Source organism: Vulpes vulpes, chromosome 5 (genome assembly GCF_048418805.1).
Source record: "Vulpes vulpes isolate BD-2025 chromosome 5, VulVul3, whole genome shotgun sequence".
NCBI lineage: Eukaryota > Metazoa > Chordata > Mammalia > Carnivora > Canidae > Vulpes > Vulpes vulpes.
In genome coordinates, this window is record NC_132784.1 from 82,584,686 (window position 1) to 82,606,948 (window position 22,263).

Below are 22,263 nucleotides of genomic sequence, written 5' to 3' on the forward strand. Positions count from 1 at the left end.
AAAATTGGTTCTGTTTCCAACGGCCTACATGAAAAGAGCTTCTTGGCTCAGCAAACGGCTGTGGGCATGGTTGGTACTTCCTTGGTCGGAAAAAGTCCTACTGAGCAAAGATTTACATATGTGGTATTATGTCTTGGACAAGAGAATTAAAGACGGCGTGAGGAAAAACACTGGGCCAGTGGGGAACCCAGAGCGCCAAGGCAATGCTAGGTTTGGATGAGGAAGTCCCTATTTGTCTCTGTTTAAGCAATGGCACCAACAGGAGGGCTGGCCCTGGCTACGCTCTCTTTTGCCAGTTGCTACACGGGGCACACTGTACTTGTTGCTTTCCTTCCAGGCCAATAACCACACTCACGCACTTGCTGACATTTTATTTTCGGAAAGGCATCATTCATTCCAGTTTGTCACACAGATTACATGATCAAAGGGTTGAAAAAAATGTTAATCCTGAAATGCTGCCCTCATCTGCGCAAGTCAAGCTCTGCCGTTAAATAAAGATTGTAAGAATACACGTGTCCTTAAGTCTACTGGATCTTGAGAATCACTCAGCAACACCCACAAGACAAAGGCAAAACTCTGCCCTCCTGAAAAGGTGTGTCACTTTTTAGGAAACCGGGAGAGCTTTCAAATGCCTTGACATTTGTGATAGGCCGGATGTTGGCAGGTAAAACACCCCTGTTGCTGTTCATGAGGACATGTGGAAATGCCAAATCGCAACCCCAGAGGCTCCTCCCTCTGTGTTCACACAGTATAAGTACATATATGAGGAGACCGGCTACCAGGATTATTCAAAATAAGCACACTTAAAAAAAAAAAAATAAGCACACTTAATCCTGCAAGTCATTTTTAACAAAGAACGTCCCAATGTTCAGTCTTTAACTGTGTGACAAAGCCAAGATATCCCGCCAATCTAATGAAAAAGTTGGGGGGACAGTTTTAACACATCATTAACATATGCCATTAAGTTCTTCTAGTGAAGACAGCAAGGCCCATTCACAATTGAGGGACAGAGGAGAACTCGGATTTTAGCCACTGCTACCCCTCAGAAGACAGACCTGGCTGGGGTTTCCACACTCCTCTCCTTCCCTGCCAGACCCTGCTAGTTGAGAATACAAAGATCATTCCGATTGCTTTGCATTGAGAATCTCACTGCCCCTGACTGACAGCCCCTATGTGGAGAGATCTGTTGTGCCTGCTGGGCGGCCACAAAGGGAGAGGATGAAAGCATTCCCTGTGAGAGGCTGTTGAAAAGAATCCCCTGCCTCAGCGCCACCCAAAAGCACTGATCATAGTCTAAGGAATCGGAAGGGAAGTAACGAGTAACTGGGGCATGCAGAGAATCTAATGTACTGGAGCCGCCACTGCAAAGCTGGTCTTGCAAAAAGCAGAGGGAGGAGCATGTAACCTAGCTCAAATCACACATGCTACACTCTTAAATTTTTTCCCTCCAATGGGTCTTTGCTGCAGACAGGATTGGTCTTCAAAATCTCTCAGTCTCTCTCTTAATCAAGTTGCTCAAGCTAGTTTGTCTTTCCCAACAGGATCCAGGTGAAAAGTGGCCTTTAGAATGCAGCAGCAAAGGAAATAAGGAATATACAGAAACGGAAAGTTTAGGAGAAGGCCTCCTGGTGTTGATTTAGAGATACAGGGTCCAGGCTACCGCCAGCAATGGGGTCACCAGCAGAGCCATCTTCCTGGAGGCACTCGTGCCCGCACTTCCATTACACAGGTCCTTCTGGCAGCAATAGTACTCTAGCTTCTTAATTTGGAAAGAGTTTGAAATGTACCGGTAATTGCAATCTTCCTGCCTCCAACACTGGTAGTAATATCTTAGGGGATCTGTGAACAGAAACACACAGAAAGGTAAGTTAGCAAGTGCAGAATGACCTGTCCCAGCCTGTGAGCTCTCAATTCTACTTCTTAGAACTCAGCTACTTATGGAAGTAGAGACACCTGGGCAAGAACATGTATCCTGGTTGGGCTGTAAAAGGGAACGATTAAGCAAATGATGATGATACAACTCGAGAGAGGACTTTTCCATAAAACCAAAGTGTCAGCCCAGAGAGTAGTGCGTGGTGCAATAGCCAATCCTCCTGATGTTTTAGAGGTTTGCTGACATTTTTAACAACCCAACAATCCTACTTCTAGAATTTACTCTATGAAGTTACTTGTGGAAAAGGTTAAGATAGATGCTCAAGAATGGTCACTGTATCACCATCTGTAATAGCAAGAAAACTAAAAGACAAAAATCAGTCCATTACTAAAAAAAATGTGAAGAAATTAGGGTAGAGTTCCATACAACAGAATTCCAGGTAGATAAGGATGGGCACAGGCCTGCATGTATTGAACTGGAGTCTGAGTTTTAAAAAAATGTAGAAGAATGGATAAATTGGACTCCAACAAAATTAAAGACTTTGTGCATCAACGGGCACTACAGAATATAAAAAGACAACCCAGAAAAAGGGAGAAAATGTTATCTGATGAGTCTAGTGTCCAGAATATATAAAACATCCTTACAACACAATAAACATACAAACAACTCAAAACACGTGCAAAGGATGCGTGTATTTCCTCAAAAAAAAAAAAAAAGACACATGAAGGGCCAATCAGCACATAAAAAGAGGTTCAATATCATTAGTCATTAGGAAAATACAAATCAAAACCACACTGAGCTTCCGTCACACCCAGTAGGATGGCTATAACCAAGAAACTGGAAAGAACAAGTGATAACAAGGATGTGGAGAAACTGGAAGCCTCATACACCATCGGTGGGAAGGTAAAATGGTGCTGATGCTCTGGAAAAGTCTGGCAATTAATCAAAAAGTTAAAAATCTGTAAAAGACTTACAAATACCATATGAGCCAGTAATTCCACTGCTGGATATTTACCCAAAGAAAATGAAAACACTTATTCGACAAGATATATATGCACCCTATTCATAGCAGCATTATTAATAATAACCAAGATATGGAAGCAGCCCGAGTGTCCATTGATAGAAGAATGAACAAAGATGTGGTGTGTTTACACACACACACACACACACACACACACACGCAGTAGAATGTTACATGGATGGACCTAGAGGGTACTATGCTTAGTGAAATAAGGCTGAGAAAGGCAAATACTGTATGATTCCACTCATAAGTGGGATCTAGAGAAGAAACAAATGAATAAGCAAATAAAAAGCAGAATCAGACCTATAAGTACAGAGGATAAACCGATGGTTGCCAGAAGGGGTGAAGGGGAGAGGGAGATGCAGGCCGTCAGTTATGAAATGAGTAAGTCAGAGGAATAAAAGGCATAGTATAGGGAATGCAGTCAACACTACTAACAGCAGTATGGTGGGAACATGTGTGAACACAATACCATGTACACACCTGCCAAATCACTAAGTTATACACCTGAAACTACTGTAATATTGCCTGCCAACTGCACTAAAAAAAAAAAAGTGACCTAGCAATTCCACTTCTAGATATATTTCTTCCTCTTATTTCTAGCTCTATCTCTATACCCAGAAGAATTGAGAACTACATCAAACATGTACAACAAAAGGTTGTACATGAATGTTCACAGCAGCAGCATCTAAAACAGCCACAAAGTGGAAACCTAGATGTCCCTTAACTGGTGAATGGAGGGGCAGCCTGGGTGGCTCAGTGGTTTAGCACCACTTTTGGCCCAGGGTGAGATCCTGGAGACCTGGGATCGAGCCCCACACATCGGGCTCCTTGCATGGAGCCTGCTTCTCCCCCTGCCTGTGTCTCTGTGTCTCTACCTCTCTCTCTCTCTGTGTCTCTCATGAATAAATAAAATCTTAAAAAAAAAAAACCTGGTGAATGGATAAACAGAATGTGGTCTCTCCATACAATGGAGTGTTATTCAACCACAAAAAGGAATGGAAGTACTCAGATATGCCAGGACATGGGTCAGCCTTAAAAGTCATTCTGCTCCGTGGAAGAAGCCAGTCACAGAGGCCACGCACGCTGTATGATTCAGTTCATAGTCAATATCCAGAAGAGGCGAATCCATGGAGACTGCAAGTAGATTAGTCACTGCCCGGGTATGTGGAGGGGAGGAGTGAGGAGTAACTACTGATGGCTATGGGGGTCTCTTACGAGGATAAAAATACTCTGGAGTTATGATAGTGGCACAGCCTTGTGCATATACTAAAAGCCACTATATTGTACATTTTAAAGTGTAAATTTTCTGGTATGTGAATTTTATCTCAATAGAATAGAGGCACAACAGTATGCTGAATGGGAGCGTGTGTGTAAAGAAGTGTATGTACAGGGGATAAATGCATTGATTTTCTCTGGAAAAATTCCCAAAGGCATTTAACCGTGTTACCTTCACAGAAGACTATCCTTCATTTATACATTTCTGTATGGATTGAGACTATTTTTTTAAGTCATTGGACGGATTTACTTTTTTATTTTTTTTGGATCTACTTTAAAAATATTTTAAACTTCATTTAAAAGTCATTTGACTACTCAGGAATACAGGAAGTTTCCAAAACAACATGCTATTACGGTCCTAATTTTGCACACAAAGAGAAAAATCAAGGCCCCAAATACCTACGCCAAGTATCTTATTACGGTTTTTTAATATTTCAGGAAAATTATGTTAAGGGAAAAGCAATGTGCTGATTGAGAGGAATTATGGTGGATTTTCCTCTCCAAAAATAACTATGTGCCAAGACTGTGTGCTAGAGACATATCGACAGAGAAGGTAGGGTCCTGGCCCTGGCATCACTTCCTTATCTTCTCTGCTGGAAGGAAAAAAAAAACCCAACAACCAACCAACCATACCGATGCCCATTTCCTTATTAGAGGGCTTGTTGTAACTAACTTATCTTCATTTACAGCTGGGAACAAAGCTACATTTATAACTGCAGATATAACCATCTCATCCTCCCCCTTGAGGGGATGAAATGTTGGGGATGCACTTTAATGAAGTTTGGTCAAGTGGCAGAGGCCACACAGTGTTCTTAGTGGGTCTACTTTCTTGGATCATAGGTATTCAAGTGGATGTTTCTAATACTGAACTAGAGGAGGCTGTTGAATAGGACAAGTTACTGCAGCAATCCTAATCAGGAATTGGAACTGGAAAAACACTAAAGTTACTGGAATTTTAACTAGGGGAGCCTCACAGCCTGGGGAGAGCAGATAGTAATTTATTAATAATTGCTACCAATTAGTCATTTACTCTGTGTCCTGCAGGGAGTCAAGCACTCTCCTTCAATTATCCTATTTGCATAACAATCTATGATGGTGAGCTTCTCACCAAGCCACTAACAGAATCACCCAAATAAAGTGGATTATCAGAGTCACTGGAATGTTAGCGTTTCTCTCTCTGCTTGGCGCATCATCCCTGATCTCTTTGAAGGTTTACTTTGAGTCTAACTTCACGAAGCACCAGCCCCTGATTGTCCTTGGCATTGCTAAGTGTGCCCCTTATTCAGAAGGTCATTATGGCAATGATCGCATGGTACTGCCACCAGAGGCTTATGCCAGGGTCTAAGTACATGGCTTCTAGTTCTGGGACTCTGAATTAACACCCAACACCTGCCTCTCTTCTAGACTCCATCTGTACAGCACCCACATACCCATTTTCTCCTCTACCTGCCCCACAGACCCTAGGAGATAAATATTCCTATTTTACAGCTGCTGGCGGTGGGAGGAATGTGGCTAGAAGAGTTGAATGATTTTTCCAATGGATTACTTGACCTTTGACTCCCGTTTATGACAGTGTGCCTTGCCTCTCCCAGGAGATGACGATCTGAGCTGGAAGGGGATTTAGGTGCTCTGGTAGTGTCTGTCCTGCTGTAAGGTCAGAATTTCTCTATTTCAAGAACAGCCGTAATCACATGTCAAGCTGGAGTTGTGGGACTTAAGTTCATAAGAAAAATATTTTAGGATTCAAATGATCCTTTAAAAAATAGATTTTATTCTTTAGAGGAGTTTTGAGATTCACAGCGAAATTGAGCAGAAAGTTGAGAGTCCTCATTTGGACCCGGCCCCCCAATCCCTACCCTGAGGAATCTGTTATTAGCCTCTCCTCCCCCACCACAGTGGTACATTCATTACAATTGCTGAACCGACATGGATTCACCATCACCATCAAAGACTATGATTTACATTGGGTTCGCTCTGGGTGTTATATGGGGTTTGACAAATGCAGGACATATACCCACCAATATTGTACCACATAGTTTTATTGCTCTAAAACCCTGTGCTCCACCTTTTTATCCCTCCCTCCCTCCTGCTAACCCCCTGCCAACCACTGACCTCTTTAATGGTCTCCTTAGTGTTGCCTCTTCCAAAATGTTCTATGATTGGAATGACACATTATGTAGCCTTTTCAGGTTGGCTTGTTTCACTTAGTAATATGTGTTTAAATTTCCTTCATGTCTTTTCATGGCTTGAGAGTTCATTTCTTTTTAGTCCCTTGTCTAGATACACTGCAATGTACAGTTTATTCATCCACTTACTGACAGACATCTTGGTTGCTTCCAAATTTTGGCAACTATGAATAAGGCTGGCACAAACATCTGTGTGCAGGTTTTTGTGTGGACATATGTTTTCAATCCCTTTGGGTAACTATTCAGTGACTGCTGAATCATATGGTGGTAGTATTTTTAGCTTATTAAGAAATGGCCAAGGGGCAGCCCAGGTGTTTCAACGGTTTAGTACCACCTTCAGCCCAGGTCGTGATCCTGGGGTCCTGGGATCAAGTCCCATGTCGGGCTCCCTGCATGGAGCCTGCTTCTCCCTCTGCCTGTGTCTCTGCCTCTCTCTCTGTGTCTCTCATGAATAAATACAATCTAAAAAAAAAAAAAAAAAGAAAAGAAAAGAAAAGAAATAGCCAAGCCATACCATTTTGCATTCCCATGAGCAATGAATAAGAGCTCGTATTGGTCCACATTCTTGTCAGCATTTGGTGTTGCCAGCATTTTGGATTTTGGCCATTCTTTAAAGGTGTGTCTTGTTATTTACATGAACTACTTTTAAAAGCTGAACAATTCATTTTAGGATGAGTAAGTTTTGGGTATCTAATCTATAGCGTGGGGAGTATAGTTACTAATACTGTGTATGATATACTTGAAATTTGTTAAGGAAGTAGATCTTAGTGATCTCATCCCACACAAAAAGGGCAACTTCGTGATGGGTTGTATGTCTTAATTAGGCCACTGTGGCAATCATTTTCCAATGTATGTAAGTATCAAATCACACCATACATCTCAAGTATACCCAATTTTTATCTGTCAATTATACTTCAATAAAGTTGGAACATTTTTGTAATATGAGTTTAACAATCAGATAAGAAACAATGGGATTCTGGAAGAAAGATTTTGGCTCTACTCTACTCCCCTTTCTTCTTCACCTTTACCGTCTAACACACACATTTCATTAAAAAAAAAAAAAAAAAAAACACAGGCAGAAAGAACTTACTGAAGGCAGAAAAGACATTGGAGTTCAGAGCTCCTAACTGCTAATCTAATTCTTACTCTACACAGAATATCGCCTTTATCCTCTCATTTGCAAATTATACTTTTTGTAGTGGGGGGGGGGTGTCCCTGAGACACAGATGATCAAGGTTAACTTGATGTATGCGCTCACACGTAACTAGTCTTCAGATATTTGTAGAATGAATGTCTATGTTCTCTGCAGGGACCTTATTGTGCTTTCTACAGCAACAAAGAATGCCTGTGGTCCTCCACATGCAGGCAGAGGATCTATCCCCCCTACAGTCAGTCAAAGACCTCGCACGTAGGGCTTGTAATTTTATCCACATTCCAGGAATTTACATCAAAATTATCAGATAGTCCAGCCTGACAGGATAATTCTGATGTGCCCCTACTTAATGAGGGATTTCTCCTTTCTTGGGGAGATTAATCTTCTCTTCTTTTCTATCAGGTTTTCCTGAACCTGTGGGTCTCCTGCGTCTTTTAGGATTTTACCTGACATGTTCAGCATTTCTTGATGATGCCACTGGAAAGACGTTGTGATAGAAGGTAGAAGAATAAAATAACCTTGAAGGGTGTTTTTATTTTTATTTCTTAGATGGTAGCTATTACTTGTTGAATATATGTCTAATGAGAATGAGCATAGCACACATTTTTTTCTCAGGCCCTCATTGTCCCATTACATGGAGCAGACAGGGAAGGGGCAGGCTCTTACCAGCTTTGATGAAAAGACACGCATCAAGATTAATCCCACAACTGATGGTACGATTGCAGGTATACTCTGATTCAGGACAGCTGTAGCATGTCAGGCTATGGCCTAGAATCAGGAAGAAAGCCTGTCAGTACTTGTAAGACCACCATTGACTTGCCCTCCTGGTGGCAGAAGGGAGCCCACCATCTCCACTGGTATGGGGCAGAGGTCGGCAGTGGACCTGTAGCAGACACATTTTTCCAACCTTAAACTACAGTTCCAGCAGCATATTTTGGACCCTGATACAAGTGCAAAAGAATTTCCATATTTCAAAATCCACGTAATCGTAAAATTGAGAAGTTTCCTCTTACCTTCAACTAGAAATGATTAAAAAAGAAGTGATTAATCTGCAATGTAATGACATATTAAAAGGAAACTATCAAAAAATAAAAAGAAAATTTAAAAAAGGAAACTATCAAGAGAAAAAACTACCAGAATTCTGGAAATGCCTTCCAGATCACAAATATGCTATTTGATCACATTTTCGTAGACTGATAATCGGTTATTTGGCAGTACCTATCTGTGTGAAAAGACATTTTCAGAGATGAAATATGTAAAATCTCATAGAAGACTGTCATGGTTAAACCCAGACCAAGTTTTAGAACCCAAGAGCTGACTTGTAGTTCTAAGACCAATGCCTACATGCATCACTCACGGAAAGAGAATCTTCCAGAAAGCCAGAAGAAAATGGCGCTGACCTGAGCACCACAGGAGTCAATTAAACATATTATAATATAATCCTCCACCTAGCTAAGGACTCTAGGAGGAGGAAATCCTCCACCTAGCTGAGGACTCTTCTGATTTGTGAAGATTTTCAGATTAACCTTCAAAATGTCAGTCCAAAAAACACTCTCCCACCCACTTTGTTTGCAGATGACAGACAGACGTCTGGAATGAAGTGACTCACCAAGGAAACCCCAAGCAGCAGAGCCGCAGCCAGCCCCCATACCCAAGGGCTAGGTTCCCTAAGCCCACTCTCCTCCTCCCTCCCAATGTTATTGATGGTCATGCTTGTATGAGAGGGGAGCCACAATGAGAAGGGACAAAGATGTGATTTTTCTGTAGTCCTCTTCCTGTTCCTGATGTGTTCACATGCCTCAGAAGGGAGAACCTAAGAGTTAAAAGAGTGTTCTAGCCTGGATACTTGTGAGGGCCATCTGAAAGGTTGTTCATGGGACTGAATCTTCTCTGGGCTACAACCAGAGCTCATCTGGCTTCTTTTTAAAAAAAAAATATTTTATTTATTTATTCATGAGAGAGACAGAGAGAGAGAGAGGCAGAGACACTGGCAGAGGGAGAAGCAGGCTCCATGCAGGGAGCCCGATGTGGGACTAGATCCTGAGACTCCAGGATCATGCCCTGAGTGTGAAGGCACGTGCTCAACTGCTGAGCCACCCGGGCTTCCCGCATCTGGCTTCTTGACACACGTTTAAATGGAGGAACCAAAGCTCACACTTGGAACATCTGTGGGGCAGAAATACTGATAGCTAACGGTTTCATTCACCATGCAGATATCCTGTGCGCCTACATGCTAAGCTCTTGATCTTTGCAGAAGTGCCATGAGAGGTAGGCTCAGAGATCTCCAGCTCCATTTCTGAAGAGAAAACTAGGACTACAATGTTAACCAACTTGCCTAAAGTCACATGGTGCAGAGTGAGAGCTGGGACTCAGGCCCAGACCATCAGTTCTGAAACCTGAGCCTGGTTTAACCATGATGTTCTTCTAACTGTCCAGAGCACAAAAGAGAAGGAAAGAACACAGACTGGGGGGATTCGACTCTGGGCTAATGGAGGTGCGAGTGTGGGGCAGAGGAAGGCTCCCTGCATGTTCCTCAGGGCCTAGGCAGCCGCCAAGGAAGCCTCTCCCGTGTGTGTGCGCGGGCTCCATACCCTGCGTCTCTGTGGAAGGGCCTGAGAGCAGCGGGGACCTGTCACAGAACAGCTGACGGCCCCAAGCCCAAGTTTGCTCCAGAAATAGCTGTGGCATATCTGGGCTATTCCGATCACAGGAAATACACCGGACACAAGGACAGAGATGATCCCACAGTGTTGTCACAGGGGGGAGCCACATCACCACCGACCCCTGGCTGGAATTAACAGAGGTGGGGAGGGGGGTCATGACTGCTCTTTTTTCTCAGAAAGGGAGAACGTATCCAAACGTGTCCTTGAGCTAGTTCCTTCTCTGCTTTGGTTCCCTCAACTGTAAAACGGGAATAACAAAAATGATCCCTCGTGGGGTAGCTGGAAGGGTTAAGGGAGACACAGGGCTTGCCACGGTCTCTAGGACACAGAAAGAACTCAATATATGGGAGCTGCTAAAGCTAATAATATATATGAGACATGCTCTGACACGGAAGGAATCTCTTCACTGTTCTTTGCATTGCTGCTTCCCTTTTTGCCTTTTCTCCACTTAAAAAAAATCCTGAAAAGCTGGCAGTACTAACAGGACACAGGCAGAAAATAACATTTGATCCTTATCATGAAGCAAAGCAAGTAACACAGGTGGTTTTTTTTGAGTTTATTTATTTATTTGAGAGAGAGAAAGCAAGACAGAGCAAGCGGGGCAGGGGGAGAGGAGAGACAGAGAGAGAGGGAAAAGCAGACGCCCTGCTGTGTGTGGAGCCCGATGCAGGGCTTGATCCCGTGACCCTGAGATGGTGGTCTGAGATCATGACCTGAGCCGAAATCGAGTTGAATGTCTAACCGACTGAGCCACTGAGGCGCCCCAGGAACAGAGGTGTTTTTGTGGTTACAGAATTAAGACTCAGGAACACACAAAGACTTCCAGGAGCTGCGGAAGGGTGGCTGGGGAGGAAGTTAAAGAGCAGACACTCTGGTGCCAGTCCACGTGGGTTCAAATTCTGTATGATATTTTACAAATTATTTCCTCTTTGGACCTTAGTCTAGTCATTTATAAAATGATGGCAAAAACAGCACCTACTCCATAGGGTTGACGTGAGGATTCAGGAAGCGATACGGATAAAATGCTAAGAATAGCAGCTGGTGTGTGAATGCCGTGAGCCAGCCGCTGCTGCTCCTCCTATGATCTTCACCATCATCACTGTCACACAGATGCCCCCTGTGTCACAGCACTCTTAAGATGGTCCCCACTAGGGTCCCCAACAGCCTGTGAGAGAGGGGAAACTCCAGCTGCTACGTGGACCTCCTGCCCTGCTCCCCCCAAACAGCTGCTCTGTCGCCCAGGATGGGCTGTAACTCAGGAAGGTGCTCCAAGGAGAGCAAGGCTGTAATGTGGAAGGAGCGGTCACACGGCCCAGGACCCCTAACACTGGAAAGCAAAAGAAGCAAAGCCAGGCCCCAGGCCAGTGGCATCAGCTCACTCCCCTGAGGCCTAAGAAAAAAGGAAGCTTACGATGGAAGTGACCGAGATGGTCCGGATCCATGTCCCCTCGGGCCACTCACCTGAATGGCAGAGGGCAGCCAGGATGAGCAGAAGCACCGGCAAGATGAATCCTCCTTTGCTTCCCATTGTGATTGTCCACAGAATCTGGAAGGAAGGGACACAGGGTTGTCATGCACCAAGCAAAGGACTGGTTATGTCAGAAGCCAACAGCTGGAAGGCCTGGAGCCTTCAGGTAACATGGGGAAGGAGTCAGCAGACCAAGAAAAAAACCAAGGTGCTCTCCTGGCCCCCACACCTCAGGTTACTGAAGAAATGCTCCCCGTCCTATTGAGAGAGGCAGCTGCAGGGAGTCAACGCACACCAGGCTGGGTGTCAGCAGTACCTGCGCTCCGCCCCAGCTCTCACCTGGCCACAGGGGTTGGCTCTGAATAAGCCTCAGTCCCTCTAAGCCCCGGTGGTGGCACTATCTTCCCTATAAGGGGAGTTCCCTGCCCCAAACTGCTGGCTGAGCAGGGGCGGGGGGGGGGGGGGGGGGGGGGGGCGGGCAGCAGGGGCCGCCTCTCCAGGCCATGCCACTAAGTGTGTCAGACCAAAGGGGTGACCCTGGAAGGCACCAGCATCCTTTCTGCAGCAGAGCAGGAGGCAAGGGTTTAGTGTGCACAGAAGCTCTGGCTCCCCACCTGTGCAATGGAGCCACCACCTTGTCCACCTCTTCCCCTCAGGGGAAGTAGAGAGGGTGCGCACCAAGGTAGCTTTGATGACTAGTCCCATCACATTAATGCCCGGAGCCTCAGGGGAGGAAAGGGGAGGGCTGAAATGCCTCAGATCCTCCTCTCACCTGATAAGAAAGCCACAACACCGAGGAGTTTCTGGCTGTCTATGTCTGAACCATGAGTTGCAGACCTAAGAAGTCTCCCAATCCCGCCCCTACTTCCCTGGCCCCATCCTGAAACAGGAGATGGAGCACCTCTAAACCATGGTGCTCCATGCTCTCCTCTTCTCAGCCCCACATGCCAGGACTTCCGCCTGGCAGACAGACGGGACTCTGGGTGGATGAGCCCCACCGTCCTCTAAGTTAGGAATGTCATTCCAACACCTCTGGAGGTCATCTGCTGCTCAGAAATGGGCTGAAAAAGGTCAGGGAGGAGTTGAGAAGCAGAAAGAATAGGCTCTGGCACCGAGTAAGTCATGCCCAAGTGAAAGAGACAGGTTGCTTTCTGATGTGTGGGGGGAGCCAGGAAGAAAATCAAACAAGGCCTGGCCTTTTTTTTTTTTTTTTAAGATTTGTTTATTTATGAGAGACCCAGAGGGAGACAGAGACACAGGCAGAGGGAGAAGCAGGCTCCCCACGGGAAACCTGATGCGGGACTCGATCCCAGGACCCCGGGATCATGACCTGAGCCAGAGGCAGACGCTCAACCACTGAGCCACCCAGGCGCCCCAGGCCTGGCCTTTCTTTATGAGTAACTTTCACTTCCCTCTGGGGTCACCTGGCCATGCTGACCCTCCAGGGGGTCGCTGGCCACAGTGAGGAAGTGAGATGTGTGCCCAAGGGCAGTGGTTAAGAGGTCAGACGCCGGAGTGGCAGAGGCCTGGACATAAGGGCTGGCCCTGTCACTGCCACCAAGGCTCCATTACACCTCATCTGTAATAGGGGCAGGTGTATGGTGCTTCCCAACACTGTAAGGATTCAGCGAGATAAAACAAGTTGAACAAATACGTGCTTACGACACAGCCAAGCATAGTAAGTGGAGGATGTTACCAAGCCCGACCACACACAGAGCTCTTGTCCTAACTCAGACAGGCATGTCTACTACACTTCTGTTCCAAGTTATCTGAGGATCCGTGGATCTTCCTTCCTGGCCCCTGACTCTGAGAGGTAGAGGGCCCTGAGGTCTCTGTACCCTGATCCTTGAGGAAGAGCCTCAGCCCCTCCTGTTGGCACGCAGACCCCTGTAATGCCCTCCGCCTGGAGCCAGATGAGTGACAAGAAAGAGCCCTCACCTACTCTCCCCTTGGGGTGAGCAACCCAGGCCTCAGCACCCTGCCAGTTTTCCTCCTGGCTTCTCCAGCTCTGCAATTTCCAGGGAGACAGAATGGGCTCAAGTCAGACAGGGCTCAGGTCTGTAAAGAACAGCTGCCTGCGAGTAGACAAGGCGAGGAAGGTTTTAATCTGAGGTCCCCCACAGGGGACAGGAGCTCTGAGATAAGACTGGCTGCGACATCAAGAGTCCCCAATGGATGGGGCAGGAGGGAGCATCTGAACAGTCCTTCACATAAATGACAGCACCACGACAAACAGGGTGCCACACATAGAAGGGTTCCAGGGGTTCCGGGACGAAGTGCCTTAGAAAGTACCTGTCCACCAAGAAAGGCTCATGTCTTAACAAAAGCAGAGAAGCAGCAATGACCCGGGGAAGGGCAGGCTCTCTGGTCTGGTCTAGGGCGCTCCAACAGGCCGTGGACACTTCTGGCTCTGCCCCGTCCATGCTGGTGAGTTAACTCAGTCCTGGGCTTCGTTCTTCATTCGGCCAATTATGGGGATAATTACACATACGCGTGGTGCAATGCCTGGCGCTCAAGAAGGCTCCCAAAAAGCCATAGCCACTATAGTACAACTGACATCACAAGGTGATCGGAAGGAAGAAACTGGGTAGGGAGGTGGTTTGGGGGGTTGGGGGGCAGGGGTCGGGAGGGTGGACAGAAGGGAGCTTTAGGTGAGGAAGCCAGACAAACACCCTGGAATGGATGAGCCAGGGACATCTCGGGCCCCAACTTTTTGGGCTGGAGGGGGAGTGTCGAGTCGGTTCCAACACCCCACATGGCTGGCTGGTGGTTACAGCAGGTGGGTGCTTCCATGCCATGGCTGCAGGAGGGCAAAGATCACAGGGAGGAAGTGGCCAGTGTGCGGATGACAAGGTTGAGTGGTTCAAATTGAAATAAGACTAGGGGGCAGCCCCGGTGGCTCAGTGGTTTAGCGCTGCCTTCAGCCCAGGGGTGATCCTGGAGACCCCGGATCGAGTCCCACTACGGGCTCCTTGCATGGGGCCTGCTTCTCCCTCTGCCTCTCTCCGTGTCTCTCATAAATAAATAAACAAAATCTTAAAAAAAAAAAAAAAAAAAGAAGAAGAAAGAAAGAAAGAAGACTAGGTCTTCACAAACCACTACTAAGAATATAAATTTCCAAGGGCAAAATGTTATTACGGAGTGGGGGGCAAGGGAGGATAGAAGACACCTCATGTTCCAAAGCTATTTTATCAATGCCCCCCCCCAAATGCTGACAGTAGCTAATGCTAAGCAGGATTATTTATGATTTCTTACTTCTCTTCCTGACTCTTTACTTTTTACCATACTTTCTTCAACTATTCTATAATGGACCAGGTTTTACTTTCATAATTAGAAATACTGGGAAAATCTACACGTAACAAATGTTTCCCTTTTGGTAGGCATATGTCACCTATCTTTTGGCAAATTTTTCTCTGAATGAAAACACAAATTGAACCTCATGATTTCAAACTCTTCCGTCTAAAACATCCTCCAGTTTAGACTTCAGAATGATGCCCCTAATCAAGCATACATTGGATAGGACATGAAGCAGAAATGCTGCCATGACTTTTCCAGTCCACCCAAACCAAACATTTCCATGCAAGCTGCACCCAGAGGGCCTCAACACTCTCTTTTCTAAATACGCTAACTCATTTAAACAGTAAACAGTGAATTTAATTATTGGAAACAGACCAAAGTCCTGCTGAATGAGGTCCACAGAAGAAAGACAAGTGAGCCTACTGGAAAACACCATTTTGGAGTTGCAAAACACACTTGAAGCCAGCCTTAGAAAGTTCAGATGGGTATTCCCGGGAGGTTCTGACCTTAACTCTGAAGTGGATTCCTTCAGGGGTGCTCCAAAGAGGCTTTTCATTGCAGCATGAAGTAAACACTCAAGGACACAGAAGCATTGTTTAAAACAGTAAAAATCTGGCAACATAGGTGGCTAGACGTAAATTAGCATATAATTCCATGGTGCAGAAGTGTACCTCATGAGGTGTGCTAGATAGGAAAGGCTGGTCACAATGTTTTAAGGAAAAAGCCAGTCTAAAAATAGCTAAAATCTCATAACTTTTTCCTAAAAGTACAATGGAATACCATATTAACTTTTTTGAACATTTCTGGAACTCGTGGCAAACAGGATCGTAGAATTATGGTAGCTTATTCATGCTTAAATATATTCTCTTAACAATAAACATTTTTTTTAGAAAGAGCTCTCAACATGAGAGCAGGATATTTTAATGTACTTACGAACCATTTCACTTATAGCTTCTTTTTCTTTCTTTTAAGATTTTTTTATTCATGAGAGACACAGGCAGAAGGAGAAGCAGGCTCCCCCACAGGGAGCCTGACGCAGGACTCAATGCCAGGACCCCGGGGATCACGACCTGAGCCAAAGGCAGACGTTCAACCACCCAGGCGTCCCTTTTTATCTTTCTATTACCAAACCTGATTAGGTAATAAAACATAAAGGTGGTATAAACCACCTTTCAAAATCGGCTTCTTTGAGGTAAAAAAAGTGTTTCGGGTACATACACCCTCCTATGTCTGTCTGATAGCAATGATTTTAGTTATACTCTGTTTTTGTAAGATAGGAGGCTTGGGCAATTTTCTAGCAGTCCTGAGAGATCTAATATACTAATCCCCCGTTGCTGCCAACTTCTACAAATTTAAAACAGTGAATGCCTTTACTTCCATTCCTCTCTTGTGAAGGGGTAATAATGATCTTATACAATGATAAAATATAATAAGACTCAAGGGGTTTATAGCCCCATATGGATGAAAACATAGCAGGTAAAGGAACAACGAAGCAGATAAATGCACAGCAACCTGTGCATTCACCTATTCATTTGCGTCCACCCAAGACATATGAGGATGCTAAAACATTGCAAGCCAATTTACAAAACACAGGCATTCCCCATCAAGTTCTTGAAAATGTTTTGGGTAGCAAATTTATGGATAGTGTGAGCCAGTATTCCATTTCCCATCCCCCATATTCCATTATTTTAAAAGGAAAACAAAGACCATCCATCCAAAAAACCCAACTAGCCCTTCCAAATATCTATCTAAACAATCCACAGGAATTTAAACACGAAGCATTTAACACCAACTGTTTGATGCCATAACTGAAGCAGACAAAAGGAATTCCCTGGTGGGTCTCTTTCCTACCGTGAAGTAGGTTCAGTCTCAACACCTACACCCCATTCATCCCACAACAGTCATGCAGGAGCCTGCCGTGAGCAGCTGTTGTGCCAGGCGCTGCGTTACAATTAACTGTGGAACCAGGCAAAGCCCTTGCTCTTCCAATCTAGTGGAGGTGGATGCCAGCTAGTGCGAAAGACAAGGAAGAAAATGAAATAAAGGAACAGCACTGGTTCTGATACTCGAGTGGCACAAGAATCATCTGGAGGGTGGTTAAGCACAGATGCGGAGCCCCATCCCTAGGAGTTCTGAGTCTCCGGTGTTTCTAATCAGGCACATACTGGGAAGCACTGGGTTAGTGACTGACCTGGGACAAGGGTGACATTACTTTAGATAGGGTTGGAAGAGTGTCTAACAATGCTAAGAGAGAAGCTGTCAGTTCTGATTAAAGTAGGATAAATAATGCCTCTCTCCCCCAGAGAGGTCCGTGTCCTAATTCGGGGCACCTGTGAATACCGGCACCCTTAGACGGTGACTTTGTAAATAAGATTAAGGCTGCAGATGGTTCTGGATTATCCAGAATCACGTGGGTGATTACAATAAAAAGGATGAGGGGGATCCCTGGGTGGCGCAGCGGTTTGGCGCCTGCCTTTGGCCCAGGGCGCGATCCTGGAGACCCGGGATCGAATCCCACGTCGGGCTCCCGGTGCATGGAGCCTGCTTCTCCCTCTGCCTGTGTCTCTGCCTCTCTCTCTCTCTCTGTGACTATCATAAATAAATAAAAATTAAAAAAAAATTAAAAAGGATGAGGAAGGCAGTAGGGTCTGTTGGATGTGAAAGTAGAAGCAAGAGGGGCACCTGGATGGCTCAGTTGGTGGTGCGTGCAACTCTTAGGGTTGTAAGTTCAAGCCCCAAGTTGGGCGTAAAGATTACTTAAAGATAAAATCTTGGAGCACCTGGGTGGCTCAGTGGTTGACCGTCTGCCCTCAGCTTAGGTTGTCATCCTGGGGCCCTGGGATCAAGTCCTACATCGGGCTCCCTGCAGGGACCCTGCTTCTCCCTCTGCCTCTGCCTCTCTCTGTCTCTCTCATGAATAAATAAAATCTTTAAAAAATAATAAAAATAAATAAAATAAAATCTTGGGGTGCCTGGGTGGCTCAGTTGGTTAGACGTCTGGCTCTTAATTTCGGTTCAGGTCATGATCTAAGGGTTGTGCGATCAAGCCCCACACTGGGCTCATTCTGGACAAGAGGCCTGCTTAAGATTCTCTCTCCTACTGCTCATGCACTCTCTATCTCTACATACAAAACAAAAACAAAAACAACCTTAAAAAAAAAGAAGAAGAAGAGGCAAGAGATTCAGGGAGGAGGATGAAGCTCTCCTACTACTGCTGATTTTGCAGACGGATGAAGTGAGGCCACAGCCGAGGACTATATAGGTGGCCTTTGGAATAGTCCTCAACTGACATGCGGCCAGGAAATGATACCTCAGTCCTCCAACCACAAGGATTGTATTGTGCCAATAACCTGAATGATCAAGGAATGGATTCTCCCAGAAAGCCTCCAGAAAGGAACGCAGCCCCGGTGAGGCCTGTGACAGACTTCTGACAAACAGAACCATAAGATTAATAAACCTGTGTGAAGCTGCCAAATTTGTGGCAATTTGTCTTCAGAAGCAATAGAAAACTGGTTCATGGTTAGGGCAGCAGTTAGACCCAGGTCTGAGCTCTTAACCACAGTTGAACTCTCTGGAGGAGCGACTCCCTGTGCTTTGAGCTGCTAAATAAATTAGTGGAGCTGAGGTGACTAGGTAAGAGACTTTTAAACTCAGCGCTGGTTCCATGAGACTCAGAGACCCAACAGTTTAGTCACCGATCCTAGGAGCCTGAGAGGCAGATGGACTTTGAGGCTAGGAGAGTCCTTTAAAAATAGAACCCAGCTGTTCTCATTTTATGGGAAAATTGTGGAGGCTCAGGGAATGAAGTTACCTGTCCCAAGGCAACAAGCTGTTGCAGAGCCACACTGGGTGGATCCTGCTTCCATTCACCGGGGCCTGGTAACTCACAAGTGGCGAAACATTACTGTCAGAGACCCGAAGCTTTGCCTCCCTGTCACCGTGGGCACACACAGTGCCTGCGGTGGCCATGCGTGCAGAGATGTCTACAGAGAAATCAGTCACTCAGGTCAGAGAAGTCATTACATCAGAGGGAAGAGACAAACAGAAAATCACCGTCATAATGGACAGCCCCTCCCGGCCACCTGGAGGTCCTGCTGCCAGAGACGATCACCCCAAAACTCTCCAAAGCACATGAATCTGCAGCTTCCCTTACAAGGACCTTCTCTGCCATGTGTTCCAGGGCCCCGAGAGCTAGGGAGCTTTCCAGAGAGGGCCTCAGGAGATATCTTCCTCCTTACCCCTGAGATTACACATGCACAGAAGCCGATGGTTCAGTGAAGATATCTCACAAAGATCTGGGGCGTAGATAAAAACACGTCTTCCCATTTGGAAAACCTCAAGTGACTCTGGGCGTGTTTTCCTCTGTGGCCACCTGGAGGACGTTCAAAGAGCTGGCCTCGAATTTTTAATTTGGCTTGTTTCAAGAGCTCATATCTGTGAAAGATGAATTCCATCACACACCTGCTCTCCTCACTCTAAAGTGGATTTTATGTGGGCTTTTATCTTCCAGACCACTCAGAATAATGGGCTGTCTTCCTTACACTGAGGTTTCCTGTTTCTGTTTTGAAAATCCAGAAGCACGCAGTTCCAGGCGTGGGCTGTCCTCTGTAGGCAACTCCCTACCTACCCTGAGGTTTTAAATTTCCTCCCAGAGTGAATAACCAGGGTCAGGAAATGTTGCCACCCCACTCCACCCTCTTAGTGAACATTCAGGGCTCTGCCTGCCTTCCTTAGAGATCTGGAAGTAAGATGCCCCCCTGTCCCCCTGCACTGTGGGGAACAGGGACCATCGCCCTGGGGTCACAAGGGTACCCGAAATACTAAGAGCCGCCATTTGTTGTTCTCCGCAGACAGGTGCCAAACTGATTTCCAGGAATTGTCTCCTTTGGTCCATATTATACCCTATGAAATACGGCCTCATATTTTACTGACTCAAAGGTGAGGTTAAATAGCTTGCTCAGGATTACCCACCCAGTCAAGATTCAAACCCCGGACCGAGCGGGATCCCAGGGTGGCTCAGCAGTTTGGCGCCTGCCTTTGGCCCAGGGTGTGATCCTGGAGTCCCGGGATCGAGTCCTGCATCGGGCTCCCTGCATGGAGCCTGCTTCTCCCTCTGCTTGTGTCTCTGCCTCTCTGTCTCTCTGTCTCTCTCATGAATAAATAAATAGAATCTTTAAAAACAACAAAAAAAAAACAACCCCGGCCGGATGCCCAGGCCCTGGCCTACTACGCTGTGCCACCCGAGCTTGGCAGGGAAGTGCGAATTCACCACCGCTCCTCACGCACACCCACTGCATGTGGATTCCAGAGCCACGGCCACCAGCAGGCTAAGCGAGGCAAAGCAGGGCAAAGCGGGAGAAGTAAGAGGGGTTTCCCGAGCACTGAACCCAAAGCCATCTCTGGGCTAACTCTAGTAGTCTGGGGGCGCCTGGGGGGCTCAGTGGCTGTGCATCTGCCTTGGGCTCAGGGCGTGACCCCGGGGTCCTGGGATCGAGTCCCGCATCCGGCTCCCCGCAGGGACCCTGCCCGGGTCTCTGCCTCTCTGTGTCTCCCATGAATAACAAAATCGTTTAAAAAAAAAACCACACACACACACACACACACACACACACACACACACAGAAAAACCTCTACTATGAGGTCTCTCCCTCCACTTCAAAAACTGTTTATTATCACAAGCTGACCTGCGGAGGCTCTGCCTCTAAAAGCCGTGACACTGACGGGGTGGCCTGTAGAGAAAGAAGGGGAAGCGCTGCAGCCGAGAGGGCTGGGGAGCCGGTCTCCTGGCGCCCCCCACCCCGACCTCTCCGGGGAAGTCACCCGATTTCTGGAGCAATCGGCGGGTCACACGGCCGTGACAGCGAGGAGGGGAAACACCGTCCGCAGGGCCAAGCCCAGGAAGCCTCCGGGCCGGCGCCTTCCCACGCGCGGCGCCTCCCGCGGGCGACGAGCACACGCGAGGCCCGAGGTTCGGAGGCCTCCGCCCGGGTGGGTCCCGGGGCCGCTCGGCACCTGCCAGGAGCCGCTTCCCGGCCCCCGAGCGCGTGTCCGCGACGGGCGGAAACGGAACAGGTGACCTGGCACCTGCCCGGGGCCCGGGGGGCTGCGTCTCCCTAACACGGCAGGAGCCGCCGGGACACCTGTCCCCGCACCCCCGCCCCCGCCCACGTCACATCAGGCTGGACTTCAGACGTCCACGTTTCGGCCCCGCCCTCCTCCCGATTCCACATCTGTACGCGGAGCCCACAGTGTCCGCGCCCGCGCGGGGACCGGCCCCCTCCTCCCGGCGCGCCGTCGCTGCCCGCGTCACAGCTCCGGTTCCCAGCGAGGCGGGGGGTGTGCGGGGGGGTACTCCGCGGGCGGGGAGGCTCGGCGCGCGGGACTTGGGGGTGTTTCGGGAAGAGCGCCCTCTTCCTGCCCTTCTCTTTCTGCTAAAGCAAGACAGACTTCTGCCGGGCTCTCGGGGCGCCCCCGGGGCGAGGATGCGGCGGGCCGCGGGCGGCAGCGAGGGGCCTGGGGAGGACGCCCCCACCCCGCCCTCCCCGGGGCCTTACCTGCCCGCACCCGGGATCCCGCCGCAGACCCTGCGCAGCCTGCGTGCGCGGCCCCGCCCGTCTTTATAGCCTCGGTGGAGCGGGCTCCGCCCCCCCGCCCGCAGGCCCCGCCCCCGCCGAGGCTCCGGCCACGCCCCCGCCCGCAGGCCCCGCCCCCGCCCCCGCCGAGGTTCGGCCGGGACCCGCTGGGCCGCCGCCTGGGAGTCCAAGGTCACCCCAGCCCTCGCGCGGTCTGCGGACCCTTGGCACTGCCCGCGCCTTCCCAGGACACCCGGCGACGCCCGGGGAGCCTCGGCTGCCACTCCTTGCCGGGGTGACTCAGGCTCCCCGCCCAGGCTTGGAAAAAGACCGAGACCACCAGGAATACATTGAGACCTTTTAAAATCCCCGAAACGGAAAATTTGTAAGTGTCCTCCTCCCATTTGCTACAGGAAACAAAAATATTACACTCTATGACTAATGATTTTCCCTTCGTTTTTAAAAAAAATATTAAAATGTTTCAAAAAAAACTTTCTTGTGCCCGTGCCAAGCTCCCACTTGGCCAGGCTATCAGGTTATCCAACCCTGCTGCAGCCTGAGTCTCCTTTTCTTCCAAGAGTGCACGAGATACAATTTAAGCAGGGAAATCATATGACAACCGATTATGACATGTGCCTTCTACCATGATGATCCCCTACTTAAATTCTACTTAAAACAGTGAATAAACGTATTTCCTTCTTTCCAAAACTCTTTCACATACACACGTATTTTCTCATACACATCCTATTAAC

The 22,263-nt window shown here is 47.5% G+C and overlaps 1 protein-coding gene across 3 annotated transcripts; it reads right to left on the reverse strand.

Moving 5' to 3' along the window:
• Nucleotides 1-356: 356 nt before the first annotated feature.
• CD59 (CD59 molecule (CD59 blood group)) lies at nucleotides 357-21,588 on the reverse strand. Of its 3 annotated transcripts, none has more exons than XM_026012907.2 (4): nucleotides 21,494-21,588; nucleotides 11,636-11,720; nucleotides 8,178-8,279; nucleotides 357-1,839 (listed from the first exon to the last, which is right to left on the reverse strand). In XM_026012907.2, the coding sequence occupies exons 2-4, from the start codon at nucleotides 11,700-11,702 to the stop codon at nucleotides 1,637-1,639; spliced, it is 372 nt and encodes a 123-aa protein (XP_025868692.1). In that variant the 5' UTR covers nucleotides 11,703-11,720; nucleotides 21,494-21,588; the 3' UTR covers nucleotides 357-1,636. The 3 variants fall into 3 exon arrangements, with proteins under 3 accessions (XP_025868692.1, XP_025868693.1, XP_072615193.1); XM_026012908.2 differs by lacking the exon at nucleotides 21,494-21,588 and adding an exon at nucleotides 20,624-21,087; XM_072759092.1 differs by lacking the exon at nucleotides 21,494-21,588 and adding an exon at nucleotides 18,751-20,163.
• Between the last annotated feature and the right edge of the window lie 675 nt (nucleotides 21,589-22,263).